Genomic DNA, 17889 nt, shown 5'->3' on the forward strand with positions numbered 1-17889 from the left:
TCATTATTAGTGTAGGGGGTCAGGTCTGGGGTCTGTATTTAGGGGGTCTGTATTAGTTTGAGATCTGGGGTCTGTATTTAGGGGTTCTGCATTTAGGGGTTTGGGGTCTGTATTAATTTATGGGGTCTGTATTTAGGGGGCCTGGTCTAGGGTATGTATTAGTTTAGCGGTCTTTATTTAGGAGTCTGTATGTATTAGTTTAGGGGGTCTGGTCTGGGGTCTGTATTAAGGGAGTCAGGTTTGGGGGTCATTATTAGTGTAGAGGGTCGGGTCTGGGGTCTGTATTTAGGGGTCCTGTCTGAGGTCTGTATTTATTTAGGGAGCTTGTTCTGGGGTCTGTATTTGTTTAGGGGGTCTGGGGACTGCAATAGTTAAGAAGGTCTGAGTCTGTATGTATTCTATGGTCTAGTCTGGGGTCCAAATTTATTAGTCTGAGTAAAAGGGGTTGTCCGGGCACATCGATAGGTCATCAGTATAAAAAGCGTTCTGTGCCCGAACAATCCCTTTAATGTATGGTCCTGGGCCCTGGTGTCTGAATTTGTGTGTTTCTATAGAAGCTGGAAATGGCTGCAGAAGTGATGGGCAAAGATGTCTCATCAGGAGAAGTCGCCATAACGGTCTGCGTCAGATGGAAAATAAAAGAAAACTACTCCCATCAGAAAAGACATCACCTGTGAGTCACTGGATCTATAGGGGATCCTGACATGTCTGTTGTAGGAAATCCTTGTATTCTACATATCTTTGTGTACCCAGGACTAATAGACAAATGTGTGTTACCATTCCCATTGTCAAGAGGAAGTGTGATACTCTCAGCGATGGTTGGAGACTGTCAGTAAGTAGGGACACAGCCCTTTGACAAGGGGAATCGTAACACCCATTTGTCAATGCTCGCACAAAAAGGTGGTGTTCACTATAGACCCGGCAGAGTGGCGGTGGGGAAGGGGGGCCCAAGTTTGGGGAACAGCCCAGGGCCTATGGTCTACTTAATCTGCCACTGCTACCACCCACACCCAGTACAATTAGTGAAACCACCTACATATAGTACAATTAAAACTACCACTCATCATCCAGTACAAGTGATGCTACCACCCACACCCAGTACAATTAGTGCCGCGGCCCAACCCCAGAGGCGAAGGTATTATAGCCCTAATGGTCTAGGGTTGAGTTAGAGTGAAATATCTGCAGTGAGCTATTACAATGAGTTTCTCAGTTCTCCAGACTCCAACGCTGTCCTTAATGATTAGCCAGAGTGATCTACCCAATAAATAAATTATAGAAGACAGCCACAACCTTCCCTAGGGTTCAATGCGGGCAGAATGTACATGCATGGGGTGCCGATCAGGTCCTGTTAATCCTGCATTACAGTAATTTTAACATAATATATTTTAATTTTGATTTATTTTATTTTGAGCCAGTCGTCTGTTATCAATGATCTCCCTGTCTACTAGAATAATGTCTCATCGGAATCCATATGATATGGAAATATCGAGCTCATGGGTAGAAAAATATTGGCTTTACCTCTTAGCTTTTCCAGTGGATCATGGCAGCCTTCTTCTTCCCCAACAAAGAATCGATCACAGTCCATAAAATAAGGCCATGCCATGTCAATAGCATCAAAGGAAGGAAGACAATTTTTCTTTAACATTTCACAGACCTTGCGGCATGGCTTCACAATCTTGTTCTTTTCACATTTTGGAGCAAGAACGGAACATCCTACGAGTCTAAGGTCAGGGTTACATTCTCCTTGAAGCAAGTTGTCAATGACACTTAACAGAATGTACTCGGCACTGAACTCCACGTCCCCTCTTGATCGATGGTCTAATAAATTTGGAAACATGGTTTTGCTGTAGGGTAAATCATCACAATATCCCAGGAAATTATCTGTGCATGTTCCTTGGAAGAAGACAGAGACAAAAGCTGATTATTTGTTATATCCACGTAAAAGAGAATTCTGGATGTTTTTCTCTTCACATCAACTTCAAGCTCTACTTAGATTTACTCTTACCGTTTGGCTCATAATTAATCAGACTTACTTATCGGGGAAATCCATCCAAAAATGATCTTTTTACAACACAAAACGCAGACCCATCAGAAGATCACATCTACGGAGTCAATGACCAGCACTAACTTCCACAACAAATGGGCCGTGGTGCTCTATAGAGTGATTAAACCCCTTAGAGATTTAATTAAGAAATTTCTGACATCAAAGCAATATTAAAACCCTTTCGCTGCCAGGGTTTTTGGGAAAATTTTCACTTTTTACATACACAAATATAAACTGAATTATAAAAAGCATTATATCATGCCACAATACCCATATGTATTCTGAAAATAGACCTGGCACGTGTCACCCAGCCTTCTACACACATGGGCGCCTTCATGCAATTTTGCATCAAAGCTAAATGCTTTGTAAAAATGCATAAACATTTATGTTTTTGGCTAAAAGTCGGGCACCAGCAGACCTTTAGATGCACAATACCTCCTAAAATAAAAGTTTAAGATATGCAGTGGTCATACATGCCACTTATGACTACACGCACAAAATCATCAAAATTGTCTGAAGAGATCAAAAAGCTCCTCGAAATGCCGGTAAACATTTCAGTCATGGTGGTAAGAAATGGCTACTGACTGGCCGCTCACATGTAATTACCAGAGGAGAACAACAGCGAGGGAGCATGGAAGGGGAACATTTTTAATTATATGGGGGCACTGTTAATGTTGTCGACTGGGAGCAGGGGCATATTTATAGGGGGTATAAAAGTTGCACATAGGTCCTGGTACCTGAGGGGGGCACAAAGGTCTTCCTGCCACATAAGAAGACACCAGTATTATAAAGGGCACAGATGGCTCTGGTTTGTAGTAGGGTGGATGGAACTGCTTTTTTTTGTGGGGGGGCACTTTTACTAGCACTGTTATGAGATGTGAGATCAAAAACCTGCAAAGCACTGTGGCTAGCACTGCTATAAAAAAATTATGTGGAAGCACTGCTATGGGAAACACTTGTACATGGAACTACTATGTACAACACTATGGGGGCACTGCTATGAGGGACACTGTGCATGGCACTGTTATAGGGGCCCTGTGAATGACCAGTGTTACGGGGAAACTATGGCTGCCATCGCTATGTGGAGCACGGTGGATAGTACAGCTTTGGGAAGAACTGTGTAAGTTTCGGGGGTACTATCGATGATACTGCTATTGGGCAAACTGTAGTTTACATTATTGTAGGGGGTTGCTGCAGAACCTGATTGACTGACACGACGCTCTCAAAGAGATTCTGTAACTGTGTAACAGAGCTTGATATGATCATTCTTCAGAGATGTCATTTATTATTACATATAATAAGCTGCAAAATAAATTAAAAAGAAGAAGATATAAAGTAACTAAAAAAATAAATCTGACTAAAGGAGAAGCAACGAAACTACAACTTTCTAGATTACAGAGATTATGTTGTTATGATCCTAATTCCTCCCCATATATTCCTGACCAATAATGTATCCTTGTGTACCAGATAGGATGTGGAGCCGTCACATAGTAACACTGTAATCACTCATAACTATGTGCGGTATGTAATGTGGGGAGTAGCTGTTCTTATAATGTTAACTCTTCGTATACTCTCTGATAGCATCTGACATCGTTAAAGGAAATTTTGGTCTTGAGAATGCAGTGTATTTTTCATTTTTTTCGAGAGCCATAACTTTCTGGTGTATTTTTTTTGGTATCATTTTTTTTGTGTTGTTTTTTTTGTACACCTTAGATTATGTTTCACATTTATTTTACGGGATGTAACGATTGGGAATATATAATATTTTTTTTTTAGGTTTTATTACTTTTATTTAATTAAAAAAAGTTTTTATTAAAAAGAATCATATTTATTCTTTCTTTTTTATGCATGTGTGTCTTTTTTTAAAACTAATTATTTCATTCCATTTTATTAAAAAACAATGTTTGTCCTACCAAAGGACTTTCCATTTTTTTTTTCTTTATTATAATGCACTGGGACACCTATGTATTCTTTTTTTTAAATCAAAAAGTTTTTTATTGAATCCGCAAATCATGAGAAAGTACATAAAACAGCATTGAAATAGTTTTCAATTTAGAAAGTGGTTTACATACATTTGATTGACAGTATGGTACATGTACATATGTTCACTGTGTTAATTATGTAAAAAAAGCAATACATCATCCTTGTATACTATTATGCATTAAGCTTAAATACATCTTATTAAATAAACAGTTTTCCAGATTCTTTTCAGTACTTATTGGATCTTTGTTCAAGGAATCAGTCAAACCAAATAAGGTTCATTATAGTATGTACGGCTTGTGCTTTTAGTATCACTTGTGCGGAACAACTGAAATAAGTAACTAATCTAAACCGGTTTTGACTGTATTAACAGAAATATTAACATTAGGTAAGTATGCGTTCAGGAATTGTAATATGAGCTATTGGTCCAGATTCCCCATCTTTGAGTAAATTGTTCATATTTATTTTTTCATATATGCATGTGGTATTTACTTGGGCTATAACCTCTTGTATATGTGGTTGTGTGGCTTGTTTCCAGTGTCTGGTAATTATAAGCTTTGTTGACATAAGAAGATGTGCTATAATATACCTAGACGAGGAGTCGAAGGAACTCAGATCCAAGAATAATAAAGCCATTCTTGGTTTCAAGTGGAACTCTTTTTTCAGGAGGATAGAGATTATCCGTCTGGTTGCCATCCAGAGGGGTTGTATCTTCTTACACTCCCATAAAATATGATATAGTGATCCCTTGTATCCGCATAGTCTCCAGCAATTGTTTGAACAGGAAGGGAATATTTTATTTAATCTTGTGGGTGTGTAGTACCATCTCAGATATGTCTTGAAAACCGCTTCTTGGTGTGTTACACATCTGAAGACTTTATATATAGTGTTAAGTGCTGATTTCCATTCGATTTCAGACACAGTTACCTTCAACTCCTCTTCCCATTTAACCATATAGTGGTTTTTAATCAAAAGAGATTTGTTCCCAATATCATTATAGAAAAAGGATATTCCTTTTTTTAATTTAGTGATCGTGTTAAACGTCGAAACTATATCAGAGCTCTGGTTAGTGGTCATTGGTCTTTTTAGCTGTAAGAACTTTCTAATCCGTAAGAACTTAATATGATGGTTTTGAGGTCTTTGGTATTTTTCACTTATTTGTGAAAAATCCTGAGCTACGATATCAGCCACAGATTTGATATTGCTTAACTTCCAACTTTCTAAGTCTAAACCTGGAATATTATCTTCAAGAAAACCTAACGAGATCTGATTGTATGGGCACACCATGTTGTTTCTTGATACTTTAATGTAATTTTGCCACACTTTATCTGAGGTTTGTATAGATATCAAATATGTTTTCTTTATTGGTACCTTCCATAGCAAGGATATCATTCTGGCCTTCAAGGAGCTGTATCCACTAATGTGTCTCTCTAGTTCCACCCAGCTTTTATCAGAGTTGTCATTCCACCAGTGGCTAAATTGGTCTAGGATACATGCTGAGTAATAATCTCTCAGATTAGGGAGTCCCAGACCCCCTGCTCGCCTATGTAGTATCATTATTTTGTATGCTGTGCGAGATTTTTTCCCATTCCATATAAATCTTTGTAAGTGGCTATTAAGGACAGTAAAGAATGAGCTAGGAATTGGAATTGGTATTGTTCTAAAAAGATATAGTAATTGCGGTAATAATATAATTTTAAAGGTAGCTATTCTCCCGAACCAAGATATTATAGATTTGGAATAGCACTGCATATCTTTCGCTAATTTCATTAAAAGATGTGGGAAGTTCTGCTGATATAATTTTTTAGTAGGATATGGAATTTTAATGCCCAAGTAGTTGAGTTCTAGAGGTTGCCAATCAAGATCATGCCTGGCCTCAGGGGCGTAGCTAGGAGGGGCAGGCGGGGCACGTGCCCCGGGGCGCAGCTCAGAGGGGGCGCCAGCGCCACCTCCTCCTGCACTATAATTGTACCTGTGTCGCAAGGACACAGGTACAATTAGAAGCAATGAATGACCGGGCACGTTCCGTGCCCGGCCATTCAGCGCCTCTCCAAGAATGAAGCGACTGGTACCTTTTGTACCAGTGACGCTTCCGTCGATGAAAGGCGCTGACTGACTGGCAGGGAAAGTCATTCTGCCTAGCCAATCAGCGCCTTTCATAGACGCTGTATTCAACCCCCTGGAGACCTGCGCAGAAGAGAGCAGGTCTCCATGGCTGCCGGACGGTGTGGGAGCGGGAATAAGGTGAGTTTGAATATTTTTATTTTTATTGTAATAGAAGTGTGTGTCTGTATCTGCGGGGGGACGGACTATATCTACAGGGGGGGGCTATATCTACAGGGGGACTATATCTACAGGGGGTGGGCTATATACAAGGGGACTATATCTACAGGGGGTGGGCCATATACAGGTGGACTATATCTACATGGGGTGGGCTATATACAGGGGGACTATATCTACAGGGGGGCTATATCTACAGGGGGTGGGCTATATACAGGTGGACTATATCTACAGGGGGGCTATATCTACAGGGGGTGGGCTATATACAGGGGGACTATATCTACAGGGGTGGGCTATATACAGGTGGACTATATCTACAGGGGGTGGGCTATATACAGGGGGACTATATCTACAGGGGGCTATATACTGGGGTGGGCTATCTACAGGGGGACCATATCTACAGGGGGTGGGCTATATACAGGTGGACTATATCTACAGGGGGTGGGCTATGTACAGGGGGACTATATCTACAGGGGGGCTATATCTACAGGGGGTGGGCTATATACAGGGGGACTATATATACAGGGGGCTATATACTGGGGTGGGCTATCTACAGGGGGACCATATCTACAGGGGGTGGGCTATATACAGTTGGACTATATCTACAGGGGGTGGGCTATATACAGGGGGACTATATCTACCGGGGGGCTATATACTGGGGTGGGCTATCTATGGAGCACCATATACAGGGGTGGGCTATAGCTGCAGGGGGAGCTATATAGTATGTAGCCCCCTGTAGATATAGCCCACCCCTGTAGATATAGCCCACCCCTGTAGATATAGCCCAGCCCTGTAGATATAACCCACCCCTGTAGATATAGCCCAGCCCTGTAGATATAGCCCAGCCCTGTAGATATAGCCCAGCCCTGTAGATATAGCCTACCGCTGTAGATATAGCCCACCCCTGTAGATATAGCCCACCCCTGTAGATATAGTCCCCCTGTAGATATAGTCCCCCTGTAGATATAGCCCACCCCTGTATATAGTATCCCACAAATAGCTCCCCCTATAGTGCTCCACAGAAAGCCCACCCCTGTATATAGCCCCCTTGTACATATAGTCCACCCCTGTATATAGTGCTCCACAGATAGCCCACCCTTGTATATAGTATATACAGGGGTGGGCTATCTGTGGAGCACTATATACAGGGGTGGACTATCTAGTGGAGCACTATATACAGGGGTGGGCTATATGGCAGGCACTATCTACAGGGGACTCTATGGCAGGCACTATCTACAGGGGGCACAGTGTGTGTGTGTAGGACACGGTGTATGGTGCTATTATAATTAGAGGTGCAGTGTATGGCGCTATTATATTTAGGGGCGTAGTGTGTGGTATAATGATAACTTTATATTTATTTATAGGTGCAGAAATGTTGGAAAAGTGAGAAGCTGAAGACATGTGAGCGGCAAACTGCAGAAATGGACCGGGAGAAGTCATCATAGAGGTCTGGACCGGATGGAGAGAAAGAACTAGAATCTGAGACGTCACCGGTGAGTCACTTAATGTAAATGTTTATTCTGCCTCTAATCAGTACTGTAGTCACTGTATGATCTGCAGCGAGATGATGGGTGGTATGATTATGATATGATTTATTTTTTGTGAAACGGCATCTCCCAGCATATCCTTACCATTGTTCGGGCCATGCTGGGAGCTGTAGTTTTACGCCGTACATACCTATACGGCAGGGGTTGCACTAAATTGAGCTGTATTTGTGCTGGTGTAGTATATATGTAGTGAGCTTGCTTCTGGGGCTGTATGTATGTCCTGAGCTTGGTTCTGGTGTAGTGTATAGAACCATATTGCTTGTAAAATGTACAAATGTTTTTATGCTCGTGTTACATAAAAATAAATGACACTTCGATTGGTAGAGAAAACAAACACGGCGAGGGGGAAGGAGATGTCGGGAAAGAGGTTGGGGGGGGGCGCCAAACTGAATCTTTGCCCCGGGTGCTGGAGAACCTAGCTACGCCTCTGCCTGGCCTTCAAATCAGAGAGAGTTTGTAACTCGACATTTATTGGAAGTATTTGGGATTTGGATCTATTAATCTTGTAGAAGGAGATATTACTGAAGGTGTTAAGCACTTCAAAAATTCTATTCAAGGAGCTCTCTGGAAAGGTATTACATAAAATAATGTCGTCTGCAAACAAGGTTATTTTATGTTCCTTTTTATTAATAATAATGCCTTGTATCTTCTTGTCAAGTCTGATAAATTCTGCCAACGGTTCAATGGATAGGATGAAAAAAATCGGGGATAAGGGACACCCCTGCCTGGTACCATTAGTTATAGCAAATTCTTGTGACAGAGTATTGTTGGAGTAAACTTTAGCTGACGGTTGTGAATATAAGGGTATGTTCACACGATGAGAGGCATTTACGTGTGAAAAGACAGACTGTTTACAGCTGCCTCGTTTCACACGTAAATGCTCCTCCTCGTAATTTACGAGGCGTCTGAGACGCTCTGAGACGCTCGTAAATCTTGAGCTGTGCTTCATTGAGTTCAATGAAGAACAGCTCAAATTACATGGCAAAGAAGTGCCCTGCACTTCTTTGCCAAGGCAGTCCATTTACGCGTCGTCGTTTGACAGCTGTCAAACGACGACGCGTAAATTACAGGTTGTCTGCACAATACGTCGGCAAACCCATTCAAATGAATGGGCAGATGTTTGCCATCGTATTGCAGCCCTATTTTCAGACGTAAAACGAGGCATAATACGCCTCGTTTACGTCTGAAAATAGGTCGTGTGAACCCAGCCTAAGGCTTTAATTGCCGAGTAAATGTGGCCTTGAATGACAAATTTTTCTAGTACAGAGAAAGCGTAGTTCCAATTTATCCTATCGAACGCCTTCTCTGCATCAATTGTAAGAAAGGTCGATGGTATGTTGTTATATTCGCAGTATTGCATCAAAGATATAACACGTCGGGTATTATCTGGGGCTTGTCTGCCTGGAATGAAACCAGCCTGATCATTCATAATCAGTGATTGGAGAACTAATTTCAGCCTAGAGGCTAGTATTTTTGCGTATATTTTGACATCTCCATTCAGGAGAGAAATTGGCCTATAATTTGAGGTCTGCTCTGTTGACTTCCCAGGTTTAGGGATGGTTATTATCAATGCCGACAACATTTCTTTTGGGAATGTTGCGGTATTGGAGGCTTCTTGTAATACCGTAAGTAGTCTGGGCGCTAATATATGTATGAATTTTTTGTAATAGTCGTTCGAAAGACCATCAGGCCCAGGGGCTTTGTGCAGCGGAATCGATTTAATGGCCTTGGTGATTTCATTAAGCGATATTGGAGAGTTAAGAGATTGTAAGGAGTCCTCAGAAATTTTAGGTAGGTTTATCTGCTTAAGAAAATTATCTATATGTAATTGTGTAGGTTGAATTGTCTCTTTGTCATCTTTAAGATTATATAACCTTTGGTAGTAGTCTTTGAAGGCATTGGAAATGCCTTTCGGGGACATTATTATTTTCCCAGTCTTAGGGTGTATAATTTTTTGAATTCTAGATTTTTGTGCTTGTTGTTTGATTCTTTTAGCTAATAAAGATCCTGCTTTATTATCCTGTGTATAATAGTGCATTTTGTTTTTTTTGAGTGTATGTTCGTATTTGTGGAGTAACAAATTACGTAGATGAGTCCTTTCCTTTCCCAGTTCTGCCGAAATGGAAAATGAATGGTTCTGTTTGTTTAGTGTTTCCAAATTTTGTATTTTTGTCATGGAGTTGTTAATTTGTAGTTCTCTCTCCTTTTTTAATCTGCTTCCTATTTTGATGAAGGATCCCCTAATGTATGCTTTATGGGCATTCCATAACGTAAATGGGTTAATTTCTGGGAGGTCATTGAAGGTGAAGTATTCTTCTATGTCTGAGGCAATATTCTTAGAGTGGACATCATGTGAGATTACATAGGAGTTTGCTCTCCAAATAAAGTCGTTTGTTTTCGGGAATTGTTCAGATATCGACATTGATATCGGTGCATGGTCCGTCCATTGTATGGTTCCTATTTGTGTTTTGGTCACTCTCTCAATTAATAATTTATCAATCAAGAATAAATCAATTCTTGAGTAAGTCTTATGCCGTGAAGAGTAATAGGAGTAATCTCTTTCTGATGCATGTTGAATCCTCCATATATCAAAAAGAGAGTTCAGTCTTAAGGAGCTTTGGAGATCAAGGTTTTGGTTTCTGGAGTTAGCTGTCGAGTCTAATGAGCTATCTACTATTGAATTGAGGTCTCCACTTATTATTAAGTTCCCTTTCCTAATCTTTTGGGCTTTCTTGATTATTCTGTTAATAAAATGAATCTGTCTTCTGTTAGGGGCGTACAAGTTTACTATTGTGTAATCTAGATTATTAATGGTACATACCAAAATTATATATCTGCTTTGTGGATCTATATATTGATGGTGAATTGTAGCCGCCAGAGATGATTTAAAGGCAATAAGTACTCCTCTCTTTTTCTGAGTATATGTTGAGTATATCATAGTAGGGTAGTCCCTATGTTGTAGGTGAGGAATGCTATTCTCACTGATATGTGTTTCTTGTAGACATATTATGTCACTTCCATGCTTTTTAGCCTCTCTCCAAAGGAGGGATCTTTTGAAAGGGGAGTTAATACCCCTAACATTTAATGATAATAAATTTATTCCCATTATTGAGTGGGTGGTGTTTTAGGTTTAGAGATGCAAGGCCAGGCATGATCCTAAGGGCAAAGACAGGGGTCTGACATTTCTCCGAACGCATACTTTTACAGGTTTGTAGTATATTACAGTCATTATACAGGTAACTTCTGGTACAGGAACATAACAGCAAAACAACATTAACATGTAATGAGATGACTCTCAAGTCATTCGGTATCTTTACATGAACCGATATGTGGGGGAAATTTTCAGGTGGAAACGTGTAACACCACATAGTACAGTATCATCATCATTTATTCAGAAAAGCATTAGATTACCAGTATGAAGTTAGGTCGGACCAATTCTTTGCCATTCTCCATCTATTCTTGCCGGTGATCTTCTGGGAGAATCCGGTTCAGGTGGTCCTATAGAAATATTCCACATCTTCAGCAGGGATTGTCCTTCAGTGATTGTTTTGGCCATATGGACTGTGCCGTTGCGGTTCACGAGTATTTTCGTTGGGTAGCCCCATCTGTATGGAATATTATTTTTCCTTAACATTTCCGTTAGCGGCGCCAATTCTCTTCTTGCTTGCAAGGTGGCAGCCGATAGATCTTGAAACATTTTAAGATGAGAATATGGTGAGGGTAGAGGCTGATGCATTCTTGACGCGTACATTAACTTTTCTTTCATCTGGAAGAAAGTAAATCTTGCTAGCACGTCACGCGGTACATTATCAGGTAAATTTTTAGGTTTTGGAACTCTGTGTGCACGATCAATGCCAAGTTCATATTCGATAGTATCTGGTAGAATACTCTTGATGAATTGTTGAATGTAATCTCTCAAATTTAATCCGGCTACCGATTCCGGGATGCCCCTGAATTTTATGTTATTTCTTCTGTCTCTGTCTTCTGAGTCTATCAGTTTCGCTTGGATTTTACTAACTTTCTCTTCTATGTCTTTATGTGAGTCGACGAGTTCGTTATGTGCAGAGGCAAATGACGCCATCTTGTTTTCTATGTGCGAGACTCTTTCTCCTACTTCAGACAGTGATTTTTGGAAGGGCTGTATTATATTTGATATGTCATTGTGCAGTGTGCTTCGGAGAGCTGACAACATCTCTTTAAGCACGTTTTCTGAGACCACTTTATTTGAGGTGTGGAAACTTTCAAAGGCGTCTGTTGTGTTATTAAAGGGAATGTGTTGCCAGAAAAACATGTTTTTTTTTTAAAAATTAAACATTTAGTGTGTGGGTGATTAAACACTGTTCAAATTTTTTTTATTTTTTTGCACGAGTCCAGGTAATATTATAAATTATTTCTAATTTATAATACTACCCATTTTTGGTCACTAGATGGAGCTGTTCCCAAAATTGCAGCATTGCAACATTGGGTTAAAAGCCCTCGCTCTAGTGAGCTCTCAGCATCCCCCCCTCCTTTATCCTGGCTAGTGCCGGGATAAACGAGGGGTTTGAACGATGTAACCTCCTACACTGTGTGTCGCCATTTTTTGAGCTAACCCACAGTGTAGTAGGTTTACATACAGTAGTAAACACACACAAACACGAACATACATTGAAATCTCTTACCTGCTCCTGCCGCCGCGACCGGAAGTAGTAATATTACTGTCCGGCCGCAACTTCCGGTCCACAGGAAAATGGCGCCGGACGGCGCCAATTTCGAATAGGACTGTGTGGGAGCGGCGCATGCGCAGTTCCCACACAGACGCCGTACACAGCAGTCAATGGGACGGGAGCCGTTCGCAGTCCCTATGGGACTGTGGCTGCCGTATTCCATGTCTGTATGTGTCGTTAATCGACACACACAGAAATGGAACAAAAAATGGCAGCCCCATAGAGAAGAAAAAGTGTAAAAATAAGAAAAAGTAAAACACAAACACACAAATGAATATAAACGTTTTTAATAAAGCACTAACATCTTTAACATATAAAAAAATTATTTGTGATGACACTGTTCCTTTAACGGTAGTCAGAGATTTAGGATCATGGCTTACCTCAGAATCTTTGAGGTGATCGTCCATCTTCTGTTTCTGCTTAGCAGGGCTGGAGGACGGAGAGCTAGGTCCATTTCCTGATCTCTCCGGGCTTGGGATCCGGATCACAGCTGCATGATGTTTCAGTGTCGTAGGATCATCTCGTCCTGGTATGCCTCGTGGGGATGTTGGCGCCATTTTGGTAATGGAGTACTTCACAGTATTCCTCGTTTGTGCTGTTCGTAGCCCTGTGCGGGGTGTCTGCATGCCTTCCTACATCTCTCGCGTTGTTGGGACAAGTTCCTGCACGGTCTCCTCACCTGCGATAAGTATCGTTGGGGGTTTATTTATGACTGACGGTGCTGGACTTCGTGATCTCTCCTCGCCGCCATCTTCCGGAACCCCGGAGTTATCTTCTTCCATCGTGGATAAGTTCTGATCCGACTTTGTAGTCGACTGTTTAGGGAATCTCTTCCTGCCCATATAGAGTTTTGAAATCCCTATCATGGGAGTGTTTTTTTGTCGCTGACAGGTGCTTTTAGTAGCTAGTGATGAGTTTCTTTAGCGGAGCTCTAATCTCACGCGGCCATCAGCTTCCGCGGCCAAACCACGCCCCCGACACCTATGTATTCTAATGGGTTACTGTCTAACGGAGATTATCTAAAGCCTTGGGGGCCTTTGTTAGGCTGAGCTGTCCTAAAAAACCACTACCCCTCCTCTATGATCGCTATTTAAAGGCTGGGATTGGAGTTGGGATTCACAACACCCCCTCTCAATCAGGTGATCATGTGCGATGGGGGCTAAGTACTGGCTTCATACGCTCTACATTTACGGCAAGAGGTGCCAAGAGGTTTATTACATGATGTTTTAGTGCCAGTTAAGACAGAAAGGTAAATTCTGAATTATCATTAATTCCTGTTACCAGAGAGCAGTGCATTGTGGGAGCACAGATGACAATTAGACACTCATGATTCTAGAACTAAGCTGTTAGGTCACATGACTAACAACAGAATAAAGTTAAACCGCTGCCTGCTCCAAACCAGCAGAAATATGAACAAGCATTGAGAACAGCCTTGTATGTGAATGGAGAACATGACGTGGAATAACTTAATATTGAAGTAGAAACAGTAAAGAAAAGTATTTATAAACTTACTCAACTTTTAATTTACATTTCAGCTGTGAAATTTTGTTTAAAGTAGAAGTTTGTTTTAGGCTCTGTTCACATGTATCAGTAGTGGTGTTAATAGCAAAGGGTTACTGGAGTATTATTGCTGTGTGGGGCACAAAGGGAGCAATATCACTGCTGTGGGAATCCCTGCGAGCAGAACTATTACAGTGCGGGGTCTTAAATGGGGCACTATTATTGTGTAGGACCTGAAGGGGGTAACTTTACTGTTAAAGTGGCTCTGATCTATCTACCTCTATCTATCTATCTATCTATCTATCTATCTATCTATCTATCTATCTATCTATCTATCTATCTATCTATCTATCTATCTATCTATCTATCTATCTATCATCTATCTATCTATCTATCTATCTATCTATCTATCTATCTCATATCTATCTATCTATCTATCTATCTATCTATCTATCTATCTATCTATCTATCTATCTATCTATCTATCTATCTATCTATCTATCTATCTATCTCATATCTATCTATCTATCTATCTATCTATCTATCTATCTATCTATCTATCTATCTATCTATCTATCTATCTATCATCTATCTATCTATCTATCTATCTATCTATCTATCTATCTATCTATCTATCTATCTATCTATCATCTATCTATCTATCTATCTATCTATCTATCTATCTATCTATCTATCTATCTATCTATCTATCTATCTATCTATCTCATATCTATCTATCTATCTATCTATCTATCTATCTATCTATCTATCTATCTATCTATCTATCTATCTATCTATCTATCTATCTATCTATCTATCTCATATCTATCTATCTATCTATCTATCTATCTATCTATCTATCTATCTATCTATCTATCTATCTATCTATCTATCTATCTATCTATCTATCTATCTATCTATCTATCTATCTATCTATCTATCTATCTATCTATCATCTATCTCTCTGCATCAATCTATAAGGAAGAGTGCTTGCTGTGCTTTGTTAAACATCCATATCTCTCTCTCTTTGATTGTTCAGATGTTGACGCATGCCTGTTATATTCAGTATTTTTATGGATTTACACTATAACCTCAAAATTAATAGGTTTCCTGCTTTATGGATGGAAATACTGGGAACCACCGTCCACCGCCTTCAAATGATATAGGCCATGTTTCCACGGGTCGGACATGCTGCATAAAAGTATGCAGCGTATTTGACCTCAAACAAGCAGGGAGTTCCGCCCTGAAAAACCTCACCAAATTTTGGTGCAGTTTTTCGGGCGGAATCCCCAATGCGGAATCTCCAGTGCTTGAAAGAAAAGTCTATACTTACCCCCGGCCGTGGTCATGGTGACGCGTCCCTTTGTTCTCCGGCCTCCAGGGATGACACATGGAACGTCATCCCAAGAGGCCGCACTGCACGGAGAACAGAAGAAAATGTCACTATTTAAACCAAGAAAAGTTTTGTTTTTTTCTCTTTCCATTTGCGATTTTTGCGGTGGAATCACAAATTTTTCTGCTGCAAAAGTCGCGACACTTGGCTTTTTGTTGCGGTTTTACATCCCCATTGAATTTAATGGCCAAAATATGCAACAGAAGAACAGCGATTCTGCAGCACAAACTGACATGTTCGACAAAATAAATTGAACCGCAGGTCAATTTATAAAAAATGTTGCTGCATTGTTGTTTTGTAGTGTGTGCATGAGATTTTGTTCAAATCTCATTTACTTTGCTGCTACTGTAAATGCTGCGGAATTTCCCATGTTACGTGGGAACCCATAAATATGTTCCCGCAATGGCCATTGAAATCCTCACCAAATGAGGTCATCTAGAACTGGCAGGTGAAACAAACTCTTTCTCTTTCTACCATGGGACGTAAACCTTTAGAAGTTATAATATTTTCACATTTACTTTAGTCTACTCGACAAATAGGAAAGGAAAGAGGGAAAAGATATGAAAACATGCAGGTAGTAAATCACTAAGAATATTCACCTTTCTCTGAAGCAGGGTCCATACATCTGCCTGAAATATATAAGAAAAATAAATGAATGAATAAATTAATGATAAAAACGTATTTAACGTTCATTTACATTGACATAATTTTTTAATACAGATGTACACAGTAAAAAAATGTGCCGTTTGCAATGTAAAACATTCAGATTTAGCTGCAGATTTGATCTAATACATAATGGTAATGATAACATCTATTTTTTAAGAAGACTTAGCCGAGATCTACACTATATGGTCATATGAACATGACTGACTGCAATCACATAAGACTAATTATATACACAGCCATTTAATCTGCGCTAACAAATATTAGAATATTTTATGTGATGAGCTCAGTGACTTTCAATGTGACCATGTAATAGGATGCCACATTTTTTTTTATCACATTTCTGTCCTTCATCACGCATGGCAGCTTTTTTGCAGGTTTTGTGTGAATTTTTCATACCCAAAACTTACAGTAAATCCTAAACAGAAGAAAAGTATAAAGGATCCACTGGTTGACTTGGGAAAAAAAAGCAAAAAACTGCCTTGTGGGAACTAGATCTGAGTATTATGATCATGAAGTAAAACCACTCAGGATCAACAACATCTCACACATGAAGTGGTAGACTTCGAAAGATCTACAGGTGCCCATACACATTAGATAAGGGGTCTCAAGCACGCGGTCCGCATGCGGCCCCTGGGGCTGTCATCTGCGGCCCGCGGGACACAGAGCCGCTAGTATCGGCTCTGCTCCGAGACTCTGGAATTCCCTGACATCGCTGTCCACACATGAACAGCGATGTCTGGGGCTTCCCCAGAGCCGGAGTCCCGAGCAGAGCGCTGGTGTCGGCTCTGCTCCGGGACTCTGTGGAATTCCCTGACATCACTGTCCACATATGAACAGCGATGTCTGGGGCTTCCCCAGAGCCGGAGTCCCGAGCAGAGCACTGGTGTCGGCTCTGCTCCGGGACTCTGTGGAATTCCCTGACATCGCTGTCCACATATGAACAGCGATGTCTGGGGCTTCCCCAGAGCCAGAGTCCCGGGCAGAGCGCTAGTACAGGCTCTGCTCCGGGACTGTGGAATTCCCTGACATCGCTGCCCATATATGGACAGTGTGTCAGGGTCTTGCCCAGAGCGGAGCAGAGCGCTGGTGTCGGCTCTGCTCCTGGACTCTGTGGAATTCCCTGACATCGCTGTTCACATATGAACAGCGATGTCTGGGGCTTCCCCAGAGCCGGAGTCCCGAGCAGAGCGCTGGTGTCGGCTCTGCTCCGGGACTCTGTGGAATTCCCTGACATCGCTGTCCACATATGAACAGCAATGTCTGGGGCTTCCCCAGAGCCGGAGTCCCGGGCAGAGCGCTAGTACAGGCTCTGCTCCGGGACTCTGTGGAATTCCCTGACATCGCTGCCCATATATGGACAGTGTGTCAGGGTCTTCCCCAGAGCGGAGTCCCAGGCAGAGCGCTATTATCGGCTCTGCTCCGGGACTCTGGGGAAGCCTCTGACATCGCTGTCCATACATCGACAATGGTGTCAGGGGCTTCCCCAGAGCAGGAGTCCCAGTGATGTCAGGAGCACAGCTGGAGTCCCAGGAAGAGCCTACTAGTGCTCTGCCTGGGACTCCAGCTCTGGGGTTGCCCCATACATCTCTGTCCATATATGGACAGTGATGTCAGGAGCAGAGCTGGAATCCCAGGCAGAGTGCCAGAAGCGGCTCTGCTCCGGGACTCCAGCTCTGGGCAAGCCCCTGACATCACGGGGGAAGCCTCTATAGAGGGCACTGGGGCAGCCTCTACAGAGGGCACTGGGGCAGCCTCTACAGAGGGCACTGGGGC

The 17889-nt window shown here is 41.5% G+C and overlaps 1 protein-coding gene across 1 annotated transcript in view; it reads right to left on the bottom strand.

Moving 5' to 3' along the window:
- Nucleotides 1–17889, bottom strand: part of CPZ (carboxypeptidase Z) — a 96189-nt gene that overhangs the window by 58668 nt on the left and 19632 nt on the right. The window contains exons 2-3 of the mRNA XM_075857488.1: nt 16050–16079; nt 1519–1893 (exon numbers count right to left, since the gene is read on the bottom strand). Of these exons, the coding sequence (XP_075713603.1) occupies nt 1519–1893; nt 16050–16079 (405 nt within the window). The remainder of the gene's footprint in view (nt 1–1518; nt 1894–16049; nt 16080–17889) is intronic.

Source organism: Rhinoderma darwinii, chromosome 1, assembly GCF_050947455.1.
Source record: "Rhinoderma darwinii isolate aRhiDar2 chromosome 1, aRhiDar2.hap1, whole genome shotgun sequence".
Lineage (NCBI taxonomy): Eukaryota > Metazoa > Chordata > Amphibia > Anura > Rhinodermatidae > Rhinoderma > Rhinoderma darwinii.